Genomic DNA, 18288 nt, shown 5'->3' on the forward strand with positions numbered 1-18288 from the left:
ACAGAAGTATATTTACTTCTCCTAGTTGGTTTTCAGATAAGAAAATTAGAAGCAACACACCTTTCTGCTGTTGTCTGAGCAGGGGTCTCTCTGTGTCGTCCTAGCTGTCCTGGAATTTGCTCTATAGACCAGGTTGGTTTCAAACTCGGATCTTCATGCCTCTGCCTCCCAAGTGCTGGGAATAAAGGCCCAGCCACACAACATACTTATTTAAAAAAAATGGTTTTAAAACATTAGTTTCTTATATCTTAGGCAGTCAAGGGAGGGCAGTCTTGTGTGTATTTGGGATTTTTATGTTTTTTTGTTTGTTTGTTTGTTTTTTGTTTTTTTGAGACAGGGTTTCTCTGTGTAGCCCTGGCTGTCCTGGAACTCACTTTGTAGACCAGGCTGGCCTCGAACTCAGAAATCCGCCTGCCTCTGCCTCCCAAGTGCTGGGATTAAAGGCGTGCGCTACCACGCCCGGCTGGGATTTTTATGTTTTGTTTACTTGCATTTTTGAGACAGGGCTTCACTGTGTAGCTCAGGCATGAACTCAGCACAGAGCCCAAGCTGGCCTTGCAGCCAGGCTTTACCTTTGGCTTCCTAGGATTATAGGCCGGAGCCGTGGAGCCTGCTTCTCTGCTCTTTATTTTTAATTCATCATTCAAAAGGCTATTTTTTAATGATTTATTTATTTTACGTATATGAGTATACCATTGCTGTCTTCAGACACACCAGAAGAGGGCATCAGACTCCATTGCAGAAGGTTGTGAGCTACCATGTGGCTGCTGGGATTTGAACTCAGGACTTCTGGAAGAGCAGTCAGTGCTCTTAACCACTGAGCCATCTCTCCAGCCCCAAAAGTCTTTTGATAATATAGGAAAACAGCTTTTGAATAAGAATAAATAGTAGCATAATAATTTTTAGGGCCTTTTTCTTCTGAAGTGTCAGTTAATCTGAGTAAATTTTTTAAAACGATATTTAAAAATGTGTTCTTGGACTACAGTGTACTCATATACATAAAATAAAATAAATCTTTATTGTATTATTAGTATCTTCTAATTGATGCTTCATTGTGAGGCAATTCTCCAGTGACCCAAAAACTATTTAGAGTTCTCTCCCTTGAGAATGTGTGTTTGTTTTTGTTTGGTTGGTTGGGTTTTTTTTTTTTTTTGGGGGGGGGGGATTTTTTGGTTTTGTTTTTTTTGAGACAGGGTTTCTCTGTGTACCCCTGGCTGTCCTGGAACTCACTTTGTAGTCCAGGCTGGCCTCGAACTCAGAAATCTGCCTCCCAAGTGCTAGGATTAAAGGCGTGCTATAACCCTTCAGTGATGAATCTGTGTGAATCTTCAGTGTTTAGCCTATATATTTAATGTATAGCTCTGTGCTGGACGAGCCTCACCTGTGTAAGTCAAGTGAGGGAATCTCATTTTCTGAGTCCTGCTGCTTACTTGCCAGCTCCTTCGTTCACACAGATACAGTTTGCTCTGTCACCTACTTTCTATTTATTCATTTTTGTCTACCTTTCAGAAGATGTTGAAGGTAAAAAGTTTTCATTTTCATATGCGTGATGCTTTAGACATAAGACCTGGTAGTATAAACGGACACTGTCAAATGCTGTTTCTTCTAGCTGCTAAAAAGTCTGAAGTTGGTTTCATTGTATTGGAATCTCTAATTTAAAAGCCATACTTATTAATCTGTTATCCACACTATGAGGCCATTCTAGTGTTTCTTTTAATAAAATCAAATTTCCTCTGGCAGTTCCATTTATTCAAATTTGTATATAATTCCTGGAAAACAAATTGTTTATTTACAAGTAATACTTGAATATGTATACACATGTGTGCATACATATTTACTTATGAGTGAGCTGGAAATTACTCAGTTCAGAGAATATGTATTCTCTTGTATAGACCAGCCTGGCCTAGAACTTGTAGTTAATCTCCCATCTCTGCCTTTTGTGTGCTAAAATTGCAGGCATATGCCTCCATGTTCTGCTTTTTATACAGCAATCCTTTAGATTGTGAACTTGATAGGGAATTCTTTCAAAGGTCCCATAGTGTTTTATAACATAGTGTTTTTTATACCTCTAGAAAACATACATCTACAAATATACTTTAAGAACAAATATATTTGTATGAATTTAGTTAGAAGACAGTTCTATAAATAGATCTGGAAAGTGGTAGGGTATGTATGTATGTTTTATTGTATATATGAAGTATGTGTATGTATTTAAATATAAATTTATGTACACACACACACACACACCACAAAAATCCTTAAAGATTAGTCTTTGCTATAACAATAGATCATTTTCCCCACTTACATTAGGAAATACTTATTTTTACAGGTTAGAGAAATTTGCCCATAATACTTTAAGCTAAGATTACAGAGAGAAGCTCAGCTATGATATAAGTATACCAGATCAACAAGATGGTTCGTCTCATGCTTTTGCCTATATGTATACTAGATTTTGTTCTGTTTTGGTGAGGCAGCGTCTTTCTATATAGCTCTGGCTGTCCTGGAACTTACTATGTAGACCTGGCTGGCCTAGCACTCATATATCTGCCTGCCTCTGCCTCTGCCTCTCAAGAGCACCACCACGTCCAGCTAGATAAAAATTTCTTATGAGTGTAGTTTTCTTGATAACTTTAAATATGAATAATTGAATAGTTTTAACAGTTTTACCTTACTGTACCACTGAAAACGTTGTGTGCTATTACTTAGTTAGTTTGAAAGCACTGCATTAAAGCATAGAAGTGCTGGCGCTGGAGAGATGGCTCAGTGCTTCAGAACACTGGCTGCTCTTCCAGAGGACGTCAGGCTCATTCTCAGCCCCCAAATGGTGGCTTACGGCCTTCTGTAACTCTAGTCCCAGGGGATCTTATACTCTCTTTTGGCCTCTGCAGGCACTGTATGCATGTGGTGCTCACACATACATGCAGAGAAAATACCTATGCACATAAAATAAAAACAAATAGACCGTTAAAGTTTGGAAGTACTGCCTTAGGACTGTGACTTTTTAAAATTGATGGTTGCCTTGGTTGTTTTTGTCAAGTTGATGCAATCCTAGACCTAGCTAGGAAGAGTGAACTTAATTGAGAAAATGGCTCCATAACTTGGCCTAAGGGCAAGAGTGTGAGTGATTGGTATAATTCCTGCTTGGTGATTGGTGTGGGAGAGCCCAGCCATTGTAGGTCCCATTCCCGGGCAGGCGATCCTGGTTGTATAAGAAAGCACGTTGAGGCCGGGAGTGGTGGCACACGCCTTTAATCCCAGCACTCGGGAGGCAGAGGCAGGCCGATTTCTGAGTTCAAGGCCAGCCTGGTCTACAAAGTGAGTTCCAGGACAGCTAGGGCTACACAGACACAGAGAAACCCTGTCTCAAAAAACCAAAAAAGAAAGCAGGTTGAGCAAGCCAGTAAACAGTGGTCTGTCATGGACTCTGCTTCAGTTCCTGCTTCCAGGTTCTTGCCTTGAATTCCTGCCTTGACTTACATTCATGCTGGACGACAATTTAAAGCTAAAATGACCCCTTTCTCCTCAGTTACTGTGGTCATAGTGATTTTTCATGGCGGCAGCAACCCGAGCGAGGACAGAAGTCTTAGATCAAGTTGTGTCCCACTAGCTCAGCTCAAAATAGCCAAAATAGTCATAAGCTACAGTATTTTATATACTATAGGTAACAATAAATCATAATGTCATAAAAATGTTTCTTGATAGGTTATTCTCTTATTTTTGGTGCAAGTATTGAATTAACCTCCCCCCTTTTTATATATCTATCTATCTCTACATATAGATAGATATTTATGTATGCATATAAGTCTAAAGTAGATAAATAAAGAGGCCTGCAAATTCCCACGAGGAAGGTAAGTGGTGAGGAGCTGCTAACCCTTTGTCAGACACACCTTGCTTCACCAGATGCATATCACCATGCTCCACTGAACACTATTTTGAAAAACTTACCAAGGCTAAAACTATACATTAGTTATTTGTAATTAACTACATAAAAATATTTCAACATTAAAAAAATATAGGGGGTGCTGATGAGATGGCTCAGCAGTTAAGAGCACTGACTGCTCTTCCTAAGGTCCTGAGTTCAAATCCAAGCAACCACATGGTGGCTCACAAGCATCTGTAATGAGATCTGATGCCCTCTTCTGGTGTGTCTGAAGACAGCTACAGTGTACTTACATATAACAAAAAATAAATCTTAAAAAAAAAAAATGTAGGGGCTAGAGCAGGGGTTAAGAGCATTTGTTACTTTTGTGGAGGACCCAGATTTGGTTCCCAGTGCTCACATGACTGTTCACAGCCATCCATTACTCTAGTTTCAAGGCACACATATGCATGCATACATGCAGGCAGAGCACTTACTTACACTGTAACTTAACAAAAACATTATACAGTGACTTTATCAAATTAGTACTTTTTTCCTGTTTTCTTTAACTAGTTTACTTAGTTGTTTGTTTCTTTGTTTTTAAATGTGTATGCGTTTTTTGCCTGCATGTATGTCTATATATCACTTACGCCTGGTGTTTACAGAGGCCAGAAAAGGGCATAGGATGCCTTGGAGCTGGAGTTGAGACATTTCTGAGCCCACATGTGCATGCTTGGAATTGAATTCATGAGCTAGTGCTCTTAACCAATGAACCGTCTCTGCAGCCCTAATATGCAACTCTTTAAGTCCTTTCTCTTAGTGGGTGGATATTGAGTTGCTTCTAATTCAGGACTACTGAAATTTGATTAGGTCCATTTCTACGAACTTTTAAATAATTTAGCATTTGTGTATGTTTTATTCTACTATAACAAACACCATGATCAGAAGCAACTTTGGGGATTAAAGGGTTTATTTGGCCTTCACTTCCATCTCACAGTCTATTGTTGAAGGAAGTCAGGGTAGGAAGTTGAAGCGGAAATCATGGAGGAATATGCCTTACTGGCTACTCGCAGGCTTGTACTTGGCCAGCTTTCTGATACACCCCAGGACTGCCTGCTCAGGGATTAGTGCCAAGCATGGGGGCTGAGCTCTCCTGTCACTGAGGCTACACCTTCACCAGGGACTCTCTTGACCTCTCCTCACAGTGCCAGGTTTCAGCTGCTCTCTAAGACACTCCTCCAACCCCACTCCCATCTTTCACCTATCGAGCCTTCAAAACCAGTACCACAAAGGCACTCTTAGACCTTGCTGAGTTCAAGTGTCAGCTTGAGATACAGGCTTGGCCCCCTTGGACCACAGGTTCTGTGTATAACCCTAGGGAAAGACTTTGCTGTTGTCCCAGTGAAGCACAGAGATTTCTCCTTAGTGAAGCAGATCTCTTACCAATTGCAGCTGACTTTTCAGCCGTAGCCAGTTAGCATCCCATTGCCCCAGTGAACCTATCTGTAGCTAATCATAGCTAATTCTTCAGTCCCAACAGACCAGTAAGTATACACAGGTTCTTTTTTCTTGGGGGGAGTATATGTATTATATCTGAATGAATGTTTTGCCTGCATGCTTGCATGCCTACCATGTGTTCCCCTGATGTCCATGCAGGTGAGAAGAGTACATCGGGTCCCTCAAACTTGGGCTCTGGAGTTATGGATAGTTTAGGCCACCGTCTGGGTGCTAGGAACTGAACCCAGGAGTCTTTGCTCCTCTTTGAAACCCCATAAGCCAGGCCTCCATTGTCTGTGTTTCTTTCAAGCTTCCTCAAGAATGAATGCCTTGTTGAGTGTTGGATGACTTTTCTAACTCAGAGTTCCAGAACCTCCACAGTCCTCCAACAAAAGGCACAAAAGCCACACGGTTAGCTTTATTCCAGCACCCCACTCCTAGTATTAATTTTTGTTCTAGTTTCATTCAGTTGCTGTGACAAACTCAAGGCCATCATCTTGCCTTAGCCCCATGAGTGCCGGGAGTACAGGCACCACTGCCACTTAGGCCTGTGCAATTTTAATCATTTTATACCTAACATTGTAAAGAAATTCAGTGTTTAATTCTGCTTCTATGGCCAAATACTTGTCTAGGTTCTATATAAAAACAATACTGGTTGATCTGAAGGTGATTGACTTAATTTTATAATCAAACTGTACTGATAGGTACAAATCAGCAGAGACTGCCATTTTGAGGTGTACTGACTTGGAGTATAATTAACGTAAAATACAGTTTGCTCATAGACGTTGTATAGTCTTACAAGTTTCAACAAAAGAGTTCAGTAGTGGTTGATGGGATGTGGCACTGTGGTTAAGCGCTTTCCTGCCATAAAGCAAGCCCTGAGTCCAAACCCCTGCACTGAAAAACAAAATCATATAACCTCTACCACAATCAAGACAATATTTCTGTTGCCCTAAACAAACGTCTTATCCTAATAAAAGTTTAGCCTTACGTTTTTACGGAAATGTGATGCCCAACTGACCTTGAAAGTGAGTTTACAAATACAGTTTCAATCTTAATTGCATTACTGATCCCAGCCGTACTGTTGAATTGTTTATATTCCAGGAAAATTACCATTTCTGTTTAACTCGTCAGTGAAAGGACACTTTAACATAGCATCATGTTGAAGTACTTTGTTCTTTGAATATTACAGAAGAAAATTCTACAAGACAGAGTGAGGATTTGGGAAGCCAGTTTACAGAAATTTTCATTAAGCAGCCAGAAAATGTCACTCTCCTGTTATCTTTGTTGGAGGTAAATAGGGCTCCTTGCCATCCTGTCACGCTAATCGGCTGCTTTCCTTGCCTTTGTGGGTGGTACTTCCTGCACACTTGACCAGGGAGTGAGGGAAGTTTGCTCTATAGCATGCTTTTGAATGCATGGGAAGGATTCACATACTCGATAGAGAAAATAAGTGATCTATTAAAATAATAGCATCCTATTTCTAGTTTTACAAAGTATTTATCATTAACATTTTAGTGAGTTTACTCAATTAACATTAACTTTTCATTTCTTAAAATTCATTTTTAAAGTTCACTGAAATTCTGTTTTTCTCTTGTAGTTTCTTATTGCACTATTAGTTGAAAACAATGTTTTCCTTGAAAATAGCAATTCTAGTTGCTAAACAGCTGAAATTCTTCCATTGCAGGAGTTTGATTTCCACGTCCGTTGGCCTGGCGTGAGACTCCTGACTTCTCTTTTAAAGCAGCTAGGGCCTCCCGTGCAGCAGATCATCCTAGTCAGCCCCATGGGTAAGCGGCTCCCCTGAGGAGCTCTGAGGCCAAAGTAAGGGTCGCTGCCAGGACTGAAGCAGTGACCTGGTAAATTGTAACTTAAATCACCATTCGTGTGTTTGGTTTGCCTGTAATGATGTTTCTGTTCTTATGGTTGTATGTTCTAGGTGTTTCAAGATTAATGGACTTACTAGCAGATTCCAGAGAAATTATACGCAACGATGTAAGTTGATTTGGAAAGGAGAGAGCTTGATGCTTATTTTCCCTTTTTGCGAATATACCTTCATGAGTTACGGAAAGTGCCTTTGGGAAAGGTGGATGTTGGCCAACTTTTAAACTCACGTGTGAGGCGTATTACTTCTTCGTCTTGTGCTTAGCAAGTATTTAGTTAGACAAACCACTTTGTTATTCAAATTTACTACTTCTGTATGTTTAGGCTTTCTTCCATGGTCTTCTGAAATGTTGACATAGAATTCTACCTCAGAAATTGTCTTTCTTCCTACAGTAAACATTCTGAGACATGAAACGGTATAAGTTTACAATACGGTGCACGTGGCTTCCTCTTCCTTATTTCATTGAATATGTGTGCAGAGGATTTTCATTGATAATCTCTTTATGCAGACTGTCACTCTTCTGTAGTCATTCTCTATTCTGATACTTTCTTGGATCCTTGCTTATGATTTTGAACTTTGTAACAGGTTAATGCAAAGCAGAAACAGAACCAAACCAAACCCTCGACCTGTGATCCATGTAATACATGTTCTAACTTCACATTTAAAACTTGGTTTTTGTGAGGCTAGAGAGATGGCGGCTCTGAAGCTAGGAGTGCTTGCTGCTCAGTTCCCAGTACCACCTGGCAGCTCACAACTCTCTGTAAGTCCAGTTCTAGGACATCCAACCCCTCTTCTGCTCTCAGCAGGCACCAGCCACGTACATAGTGCACATACATAGAATCAAAGAAGCGCTCGTGCACCTAAGATAAAAATAAAGCTGGGCGTGGTGGTGCACGCCTTTAATCCCAGCACTCGGGAGGCAGAGGCAGGTAGATTTCTGAGTTGAGGCCAGCCTGGTCTACAGAGTGAGTTCCAGGACAGCCAGGACTACACAGAGAAACCCTGTCTCGAAAAACAAAAAAACAGAACAAAAATCTGAAAGTTTTAAATGTTGTAGTATCTATGGCAAAGCAATATTATAGATAGTAAAATGCTATAACAATATAACTTACAGAAACAAATCTTTATTTTATATTTAAATTATTTTACATTTGTTTTTACAAATGCCTACCTCGGTTCTTTCATTTCTTTCCTAGAGCATATATACTCTTTGTACAAATTAAAATGATTACATTTTCATGCAAGCTTATCAGGTACTTTGATCTGTCCCACCCAGCACCCCCTGCTGTCCCACCCCACCATGTGTTCAGTCTATTTTCTTTAGCTCTTGGCTCTTTCTTCTAACTTTTTGCCTCGGTTTTTATTTGAAGCAGATGAAATGATTGTCCATGTTTTCTTTTATTAATTTTATTAATGGAGCTTAAGTTTTATTTTTGTTGTAACCTCTGATATCTTAGTTTTATATGTTTTATAGGTTTTTTTTTTTTTTTAGTTTCAGCTAACCTATCAGCAAAGTAAGAGGAAAATAAACTACTAATAAATGTTGATATTGAAAACAGGTAAACCCTGTAGGTGCTGTTTTCCCGCCTTCTAAATGGCATGACATCTAGGTGTGGTAGAACATGCCTTTAGCCCCCAGCACTCTGGGGACAGAAGCAGGGGATCTGCGGGAGTTTGAGGCCAGTCTAGTGTGTATAGAGTGTTCCATGGGAATAGTGTGGCAGAGGGATCCGAGATACTGTTATTCTACTTTGCAGATAAGTATTCTGAGACATGGAATTTGTGCACTTTGCTTAAAGTCATACAACTAGTAAGTAGGGCATTTAGCTTCTGTCCACTTTATGAGACTCAGAGTTTGTATGACTTGTGTAAACCTTTCTTTTTCCTTTTAGGCAGTTAAAATTCAAGTTGGCACCATTATGTTGGCAGATTTGACATTTAAATTTTATTTTACCTTTCTTTCATGTTAGTATTAAAATTTGAAAATCCGGGGAAGGGGTGAGATGAGGCCAGCGAGTTGACAGCCTTCTTAACCTTGTACAGACGCTTAGCTGCCACCTGCCACCGTGGCACTCCCATCCCTGTGTGGCAAGCCTCTGAAAGCGGCGGCTGTGCTTTTCCCCTTCATGTATTTATTGTCTCTTTTATCTGTGGTCACTGAGCGGCTCAGAAGGACTGGCTGAGTGATAGATGCTGAAGTAGGAAGTGAGGAGTAGGGCTGGAGCGGTGGCTGAGCAGGGCAGAGCATGGCTGCTCTCCCAGAGGAGCTGGATTCATCCCCAGCACCCGCGTGTTAGCTCTCAGCTGTCTGTAACCCCAGTTCCAGGGATCCTGTGCCCTCTCATGGCCTCCACAGGCACTAGGCTTGCAAGTGGTGTACAGGCATACACACAGGCAAAACACTATACACAGAGAGACGAGTAATAAGGAGTAATGTAAGCTTTTTAAGTGATAAGTGCCAAAGCTATATAAACAGCTCAATACACTGAAAAAAACTGAAAGCCAGGGCACAGACTTAGTTAACCTTTGTTTGTTTGTTTGTTTGTTTATCTGTTCTGTAGGTTTATCTGACATTCAGAGCTTAGGTTTCATCCACACTGACTAGATTTTGAAATGTGTAAACAGGGTCATAGGTTATCATGACACACTATGGGATATTTCTTATTCCTTTGGCCCAGACAGCTTAGTTGTTATCTGTGCACAGTCCCCATGTGCATCTGGAGGCTCCCTACACACACCTGGAGCCCCATCTCCTCCATGACACATCCAGATTTCGGGTGCCTGTGGCATGCTTCTTGAGGCCTACTCTGTGACTGCCTGGGAATGTCAGTGGTGCACTCCTGGATCACACCTTTTTGGTGGCAGGACATCCAGTCTTCTTGCCACCCTTCTTTGTGGGAGCCATTTTTGCCAGCCACAGGCCGGAAAAGACTGTGGGAGAAAAACCATGCTACACGAACCTTCTGCAAACTTTCTTACAGGGTGTGAATTTCCATTTCTTGTTTTTGCTGATTTAAAATCAAATTGTAGGAATTTGGGAGCCTGATTTTCAAGGTATCCTGAACTCTGTAGAAATTCTGTTAAAATGTGGTGGTGGTATTTCATGATTTATATCATCATTTTGAGAAGAGTAAATATGAGAACTTTATAATCCTTCTCGGCTTGTGGAAATTACATGGTGACAGATAAGAGTGAGAATTGTGTTCTTACTGTATGTAGCTAAGAAGAAACTTGTTAGATGTAACTCTTGCCAAGGTCCTGTTCCTATGTGACCTATGACCGTCAGGGGAGCTGAACCGTCTCTGCCGTCTATGTCCTTCTGTATATAGAGAGCAAAGCAGGTGGATTTGTAAAGCCCTGTTTACTGTAGGATTCTATGATTTTAAAGTAATTTTTGGGAGTCCAATAAATTTCATACTCAACTGAATGCCACCTTTCTTTTCTATAAGGGCGTCTTACTACTGCAGGCATTAACAAGGAGCAATGGAGCAATCCAGAAAATTGTTGCTTTTGAAAATGCTTTTGAGCGACTGCTGGACATTATTACAGAGGAGGGGAACAGTGACGGAGGTAAGAGTGAGACCGTGCAGACTGCTGTGTAGTCACTCACCATGTCTTACAGCAGCACACACGCCCCTCTTCCCAGCCGAATCGATTCCCGGGATCAAATGTCCGTGTGAAACTCAGATTTTCACAGATTCCAGTCTTTTCCAGGGAGGGGACCTGGAAATGTCAGTGCGACAGGAGTCCTTAGCAAATTATCTCCCCAGTAGAGGAAATGAAGAGCTGTGAACAGCTAGGTAGAGAAGAAAGGCAGGAGTCTGTTCGCCTTGTGAGTGCACTGTGTCAGAGACAGATGAGCACATTCACGTCTTCAGAGTCAGAATGTATTGATGACAACTGCCAGGGCATTGTCATTTCAGAGGCAGCAACTTCCAGATGCTCCCACTCTGCCAAGGAGGTTCTTTTATTGAAGTTCTAATTACTAATATTAACTCACAGATCATACAGAACATAAATGTATAGACTCAGTAAATGTGTAGACTACAAGAGCTAAGGGACGACAGCAGAGTTAGAGGTCTCGGAGGCCAGGGAAAGGGAGAGAGCACAGAGTCTGTATGCACATGAAAATCAGCCAAGCTGAGCTTCTCAGAGAGCTGCAGAAGTCACAGCTGCTCCAGGGACTAGTCTGTGCCTCGTGGTAGACTTACAAAGCTGATGCTGTTCACCTGTCTCTTGGGGGCAGCGTCCCCTTCCAGCCTCAAAACTGAGTCCAACGCTGCTTTAAAATGAAGTCTCTTGGGACAAGGCACAGCTGTTCTTTACAGCATGGAGGAACTTAAGGCAGGAGCAAACTTGATCTCAAACATTTCAACGCTATCAATATGTTATCGGTGGCTCTAGTTGGCATCAATTTGTGATCATTTTGCCTTGGCCTCCAGCTGCTGGGATTACAGGTGTTCGTCCTGAAGACAGGTTAGAAGAGAAAGCGCTAAAGAGAGAGGAAGTTGTTTGGTTGACAGCTTAAAAGTCTCAGGAGGAATAAAGCAGAAAAGTTGACCATTCTGGAGCCAAGCTTGCTTTCCTTTGAGGTTAAAGATTTTAGTTGAACCAGGTGTGGTGGTATACCAGCACTCTGGGCAGAGGTAAGTAGATCTCTGTGAGTGAGGACAGCCTGGTCTACAGAGCAAGTTCCAGCTACACGTTAGAGACCCTGCCTCAAAGCAAACAAAAAAATAGTTTTCATAAAATTCTTATGTTTTCAAACCTTTATTATGTCAATTTATATACTTAGTAAATAACCATTGGAAATAGCATGGTTAAGTTTGCAAACAAAGCAGCAGGTTCTTAGATAATGGTTCCAAAATCATGGGCCTTAGGAGGAAAAGCTGATGAATGGGACTTTATTAACATTGGAAAGTTGTATTCTACAAAAGATACTGTTAGGAGAATGTGGTAGTGGCATGGACTGCGAGAAAAATATTCTAAAACTTATATCTGAAAAAAGACTTAAAAATTTAATAGTAAAAAAGAAAAAGCAAATTAAAAAATAGGCAAAAGGTCTGAACACACTCTTCAGTAAAGCAGATACCATAGTTTGCAGTAGCATTCAAATAAATGCTCAACATTACATGATTAGGCAGTTGTAATAGGAGCAGTGAGACGCCACTACATAGCAATGCAACAGGGAAATCCACACCACCAACTCTACTAGATGCTGCTGAGGGGATGGACAGACAGGAATGCGTTGGGCGCAGCCGTGTGGAAGGCACTGCAATGTCTTACAAAGCTAAACATCCTACGGCGAGGTCTAATAGTATTACCGTTTCATATTTATCCAGATTACATTAAAACCTATATCCACACAAAAAATGATGCTTGAATGTTCATAGCTGCTTTATTCACATTGCTAAAACGTGGAAGCAACCAGGATGTCCTGAGGAGGTGAATGGGTACACGCTAATGGGTTCCTAAGATGAGACACTGCTCAGCGGTGAGAGGAATGGCCAAGCTACAGAGGGGCGACGGGAAGCCTGAGCACGTGCTGCTGAGTGATGCCCTGACGCAGCTTTCTAAGAAGAGACTGCAGAGGCAGGACAAAGTGTTTGCAGCTATTGGGGGTTTGGATAGGGACGGGATAGGTAGGGGGGTTTGGAGTGATGAGACTATTCTGTTTGGTACTATACTGGTAAATACACAGATTCTATATTTGTCAGAACTCAGTGCTTTGCAGGGTGAGAGTGAACTGTGATCTTCCGTGTTAGATCATCCTTTGTAACAAACGCACCACACTAGAGCAGGATGACAATGAGGGGATTTAGGGGAGGGTAGAAGGTAGGAGCGATAGTATCCTGTTTTCTGTAACTATAAGCAGTTATTTAGATTGCTTTTCACATTTTTTAATTTAGTGTGTAGGGACCAGAAGACAGTTTGCAGTTGTCGCTCTCCTTCCACCATGAGAGTCTTGGGGATTGAACTCAGGTCATCAGGGTTGTCAGCGAGTGATTCACCCCACTGAACATAAATCTTGTAAGACTAAAAGTGTGCGTACTTGGACCTAGAGCTATGAGTGCTTTGAGCACTGTACTCAGAGGAAGTGGGAGCTGGTGGTTGGTCTAGACTTAGAGGTCAATGGGAAGGATTTCATTGTGATGATAACAGAAGGTGTAGTGTGGGTGAAACTGCCCAGGACAGTGATGTTTGTAATTAAAGACATAGAAGAAGAATGAAGCGGGAGGACAGGGACATGAAGGAGAGGACTTTCAGAGAAGAGGCAGACACTGTCAGATGGGTAAGGACTGATAGATGGTCAGGCAGTAAATGTTTAGTGCTTTGCTACTTTGTATATAGCTGAAGTCTCTGTTCTTGTGTCTGCCAGGACTGCAGAGTTAAGTAGGACATTGACAAACTCATGTGCTTGTGCATTACAGTCTAGTGGAGAGGACAAGCTTCTAGAAGCAGTCTAACCTAATCACGGGGTCTTGATCATCACCACTGAAAACCTGCTATCTCAGTTTGCATGTGAATATGAAAGGTGGCTACTGTAGTGACTGAGAAAGAGTGCAGACTCAGGCACAAGGTGGCAGCTCAGAACAGGCTGGGCCATGCTGACTGACTGTGGAAATGGACACTTGAGGACACTGGTTGAGTTTTGTCAGATGTTGCCAGCCTCAATGCCTCCTTTTTATGTTCTTTCCCCAGGTATAGTAGTGGAAGATTGTTTGATTTTACTTCAAAACTTGTTAAAAACCAACAATTCCAATCAAAACTTTTTTAAAGAAGGCTCTTATATTCAACGCATGAAACCTTGGTTTGAAGTTGGAGAGGAAAACTCTGGTTGGTCAGCACAGAAAGTGACCAATCTACATTTAATGCTCCAGGTATGCGCTCCTCAGACATCATGCTGAAAGCATCTTGTCAGGGATTCTTCCCACAAAAGTTAAATTGCTTCAGTTTTCAACCCAGGGTTTTCAGTTGTTTTTAGAGGCAGTAAAAAGCCCCAGTATAGACTCAGTGAGTCTACTGTGGTATATAAGGGCATTCGTTACATTTATTATATGTTAGTGTCTGTGCTTGAGCATGTATGTCACACACGTCATGTGTGTGGCGGGCCACCATGTAGGGTAATTTTATTTCATTTTCATCAAACTCAGGTTATTAGGTGCTCTTTCCCACTGGCTGCCATAAGGACATTTGGAAAAAGTATATATTAAATATCAATCACATGCGTGCCCTATACTGCCCCACTCTCCCTTCTTCACCTCTCCCCTCAGTTCTCCTGTTTCTATGTCATCCATACTTACACATGCCTCAGGATTTATGTAAAAATCTAAAAACCACAGATGGCAAAAAGTGATGACATTTGTTTTTTCTGTGACTGGCCTGTTCATTTAGTAGGATTCTCTCTAGTTGCATTTGCTTTCCTGCAAACGACCTTTTGTTTTAAATATTTATTTTATTTTCATTTATATCTATATGTATCTGGGTGAATGTATGCCACGTATGCGTGGTACCCACGAAGGCCAGAGTAGAGTGTTGGAGATCCTGGACCTGGAGTCAACATGTAGTCACGACTACCATAAACTCTTGTTGGAGCCCGTGTTGGTTCTGTAACTTAGCTGTTGTGAATGCAGTAGACACTGATGTGGACATGTATGTGTCTTAGGTCGGCTTGGAGTCCTTTGGACCTGGAGCAGTGCATCTATGGTATGACTTAGAGTACCATGTAAACAAGATTTTGAGGGGCTGGAGAGATGACTCAGTGGTTAAAAACACTTGCTGCTCTTCCAGAAGAGCCAGGCTTGGCTCCATTATTTGTATTTGGAGGCTCCATCTGTTTGTAATTCCAGTTTCAAGGGATCAGACGTCCTTTTCTGACCTCTTCACACACCAACACACACATGGCCCATCATTCAGACTCCTCCCTCCTCCCCCTCCCTCTTTCCCCATAGAATAAAATAGGGCTTGGGGATTAACTCAGAGGTAGAGAACTTGCCTAGGAAGCACAAAGCTCTGGGTTGGGTCCTCAGAACCAAGAAAACATTTGAAAAATAAATAAAGTTTGAAGGATAATTTATCTTAACATCATCCCTCTCTGACATAGGTCCTATTATTCTCAGTTTACATAACACTGAGAGAGAGAGAAAGAGAGAGAGAGAGAGAGAGAGAGAGAGAGAGAGAGTGTTAGTTAGTTTTTGAAGAAAGTGTCAGTTTAAAAAGTATATCACTGTCCAAAAAATTAATGTAGTATATCATGTAAACAGAAATGCAATATTATAGTTCTATGTATTATGCATACACTACATATGTGTATATTCTAAACTATGTGTTATATACTATAGGTATATGTAGGCTCATTGCAGGGTTTTGTTTTTTTAAATACTTATTTATTTTATATATATGAGTACACTGTAGCTGTCTTCAGACACACCAGAAGAGGACATTGGATCCCATTATAGATGGTTGTGAGCCACCATGTGGTTGCTGGGATTTGAACTCAGGACCTCTGGAAGAGCAGTCAGTGCTCTTAACCGCTGAGCCATCTCTCCAGCCCCCACTGCAGGGTTCTTTGCTTAAAAAAAAAATGGGTCCGAAGGTCCTGAGTTCAAATCCCAGCAACCACATGGTGGCTCAAGACTATTTATAATGAGATCTGGTGCTCTCTTCTGGTATGTCTGAAGACAGCTACAGTGTACTTACATTTGATAATAAATAAATCTTTGGGCTGAGCAAGCAGAGCAGAAGTTCAATTCCCAATAACCACATGATGGCTCACAACCATCTGTACAGCTACAGTGTACTCATATACATAAAATAAATAAATAAATCTTTTAAAAAATGGCTAAACCTGTTTTGCCTCCCTTACTGAAAATATCCCTTTCTTATGCTTAGTGAAGACTATGAAGTCTGCAGAAAAGGAAATGAGATCCATTCATCTTATGATTTTCTCTACGTCAGAGATGGAGAGGTTGACTTCTGACTTTGTAGCCACAGTTGATGTTGTTAGAGTGGCTGCAGACTCTCTCTGCAGTTGTAGTTAGGTTTGCTTATCTCTCAGATTCTCCGTTAGCTCTGAATGGAAGTGTGTTGTTGCTTCTATTTGGATACATGAATCCTGTAGTATTCCTCAACCATTGAAAACTGAAATTATCCTCGGGAGAAGGAGGTCAGAGATCTTCCTCTAAGTTAGGCCTCATTTTTTAGTCTTTGTTTGGAGGTACGGTCGCTGTGAGGCCCTGGCCTGACTTTGCATCCTGAGTGCTGGGAAGGTGTGCTATACCACACCTAAGGAAACATCACTTTTCAAAGCTGCTTTACTCTGCCCTCTCCAAAGTCCTCTCTGTCAGGAAACAGAATCTCTGCCATGGCCCGGCTCCAGTGATACAGTTGTTTTAGTCGGTTATTTCTGTACTATAAAGTCATGGATGACACTGGTCCAGCACTTTCATTACCTAAGTATTATCATCAGTACTGTATTATGTATACACTATTTTTGGATATAAAACATGGCTAGTTTGTATAATATAAGCCATATCTTAGGATATTTTGAAGATTTAACTGGGCCTAATTAGTTGTTTCTGAAATTTCGTGTTCAGCTTCAGAGTAATCATGGAATCATAGGGATTTGGTTAATGAGACCAGCGCCCACCCAGTGCATGAGTCTTCTGTCAGGCCTCCAGCTGTTAGCTGTAGCCTCTCTTTATTTGCAGTGTTAGTGGAATTCATCATAATTCAGGCTAGGCTGCTTTTAGACTCATTCTGCTATTAGATCATACTAATACTTCTCAGAGAAGCTTGCCATCCTGTATCTTAATTCAGTTTTGTATTGAATAAGCCTTATTTTGTAAATACTGTGTTTATTATTTGAGTACAGAAACGACTAAGGCAGATGCTACTGTAAGAGTTCAGATCACCTGAGTGGGCTAACGTTAAGCAGGCAGCAGAATGTCTTGTGTACTCTCACTGGTGCCGTAGAGTAAGAAGGGACGGCACTTAGCTCTGATGAGCACGTAAGGGAGAGCTCCACACAGGCGGCTTTGTTCGCACGCATCAGCTTTGTCTCAGCCTTTATGGATCATACTGAGACGGCCTCGTCCAAGTAGGCTCGGACTCCTACTCCTCCTGCCTCCACCACCGTGTGCTAGGATTGCAGGTGTGCTCCGCCATGCCCTTCTACAAATCTTTAAAGACAAATTGTATTCTCTTCACAGCTTGTGCGGGTACTGGTATCTCCCACCAACCCTCCCGGTGCTACCAGTAGCTGCCAGAAGGCCATGTTCCAGTGTGGGCTACTCCAGCAGCTTTGCACTATCCTGATGGCTACTGGGATTCCTGCTGATATCCTGACAGAGGTAAATGAAAAGGCCACTCTGGAGAAATTGGGACTCCTTGGAACTAGGCATTAGCAGAGGAAAAATATGATAGCTAGCCATTTTTCTGATAACTTCCTCACTCACTGCATAATAATGACAGTGTTAGTTCTAAAAGACATAGTCTTTCCTCAAGTTTCATAATATTCAATGTTAACCTTAGCTCATCATCTGGAAATGTTCTTCATTAATTTTATTGGAAATATTTAACTGAAATACATAGTTCTTGAAATTATAATATTGTAATCTTATTTTCCCCTTTCCTTTCCTCCCTCCAAACATGACTTTTCTTTTCTTTCTTTTTTTTTTTTAAGATTTATTTATTTATTATATGTAAGTTACACTGTAGATATCTTCAGACACTCCAAAAGATGGAGTCAGATCTTGTTATGGATGGTTGTGAGCCACCATGTGGTTGCTGGGAATTGAACTTAGGACCTTTGGAAGAGCAGTCGGTGCTCTTAACCGCTGAGCCATCTCTCCAGCCCCAAACATGACTTTTCTAAAGTGACATCTTTCAGGTACCCGGTGGCTTTTCAGAAAGGCATACTCCAGGGGCTGGAGATATGGCTCAAAGGTTAGGAGCACTGGCTGTTCTTTCAGAGGTCCTAAGTTCAATTCCCAGCAACCACTTGGTGGCTCATCACAATCTGTAATGAAATCTGGTACCCTCTTCT

The 18288-nt window shown here is 41.3% G+C and overlaps 1 protein-coding gene across 4 annotated transcripts in view; it reads left to right on the forward strand.

Moving 5' to 3' along the window:
- The window catches only part of Uso1 (USO1 vesicle docking factor), a 64892-nt gene that overhangs the window by 22074 nt on the left and 24530 nt on the right, over nucleotides 1-18288 (forward strand). For all 4 annotated transcript variants that reach the window (XM_006535141.4, XM_006535140.4, XM_017321009.2 and 1 more), the window contains exons 5-10: nucleotides 6549-6649; nucleotides 7044-7146; nucleotides 7296-7351; nucleotides 10691-10811; nucleotides 13944-14122; nucleotides 17453-17593. In XM_006535141.4, the coding sequence (XP_006535204.1) occupies nucleotides 6549-6649; nucleotides 7044-7146; nucleotides 7296-7351; nucleotides 10691-10811; nucleotides 13944-14122; nucleotides 17453-17593 (701 nt within the window). The remainder of the gene's footprint in view (nucleotides 1-6548; nucleotides 6650-7043; nucleotides 7147-7295; nucleotides 7352-10690; nucleotides 10812-13943; nucleotides 14123-17452; nucleotides 17594-18288) is intronic.

This window comes from Mus musculus, chromosome 5, assembly GCF_000001635.26.
Source record: "Mus musculus strain C57BL/6J chromosome 5, GRCm38.p6 C57BL/6J".
NCBI lineage: Eukaryota > Metazoa > Chordata > Mammalia > Rodentia > Muridae > Mus > Mus musculus.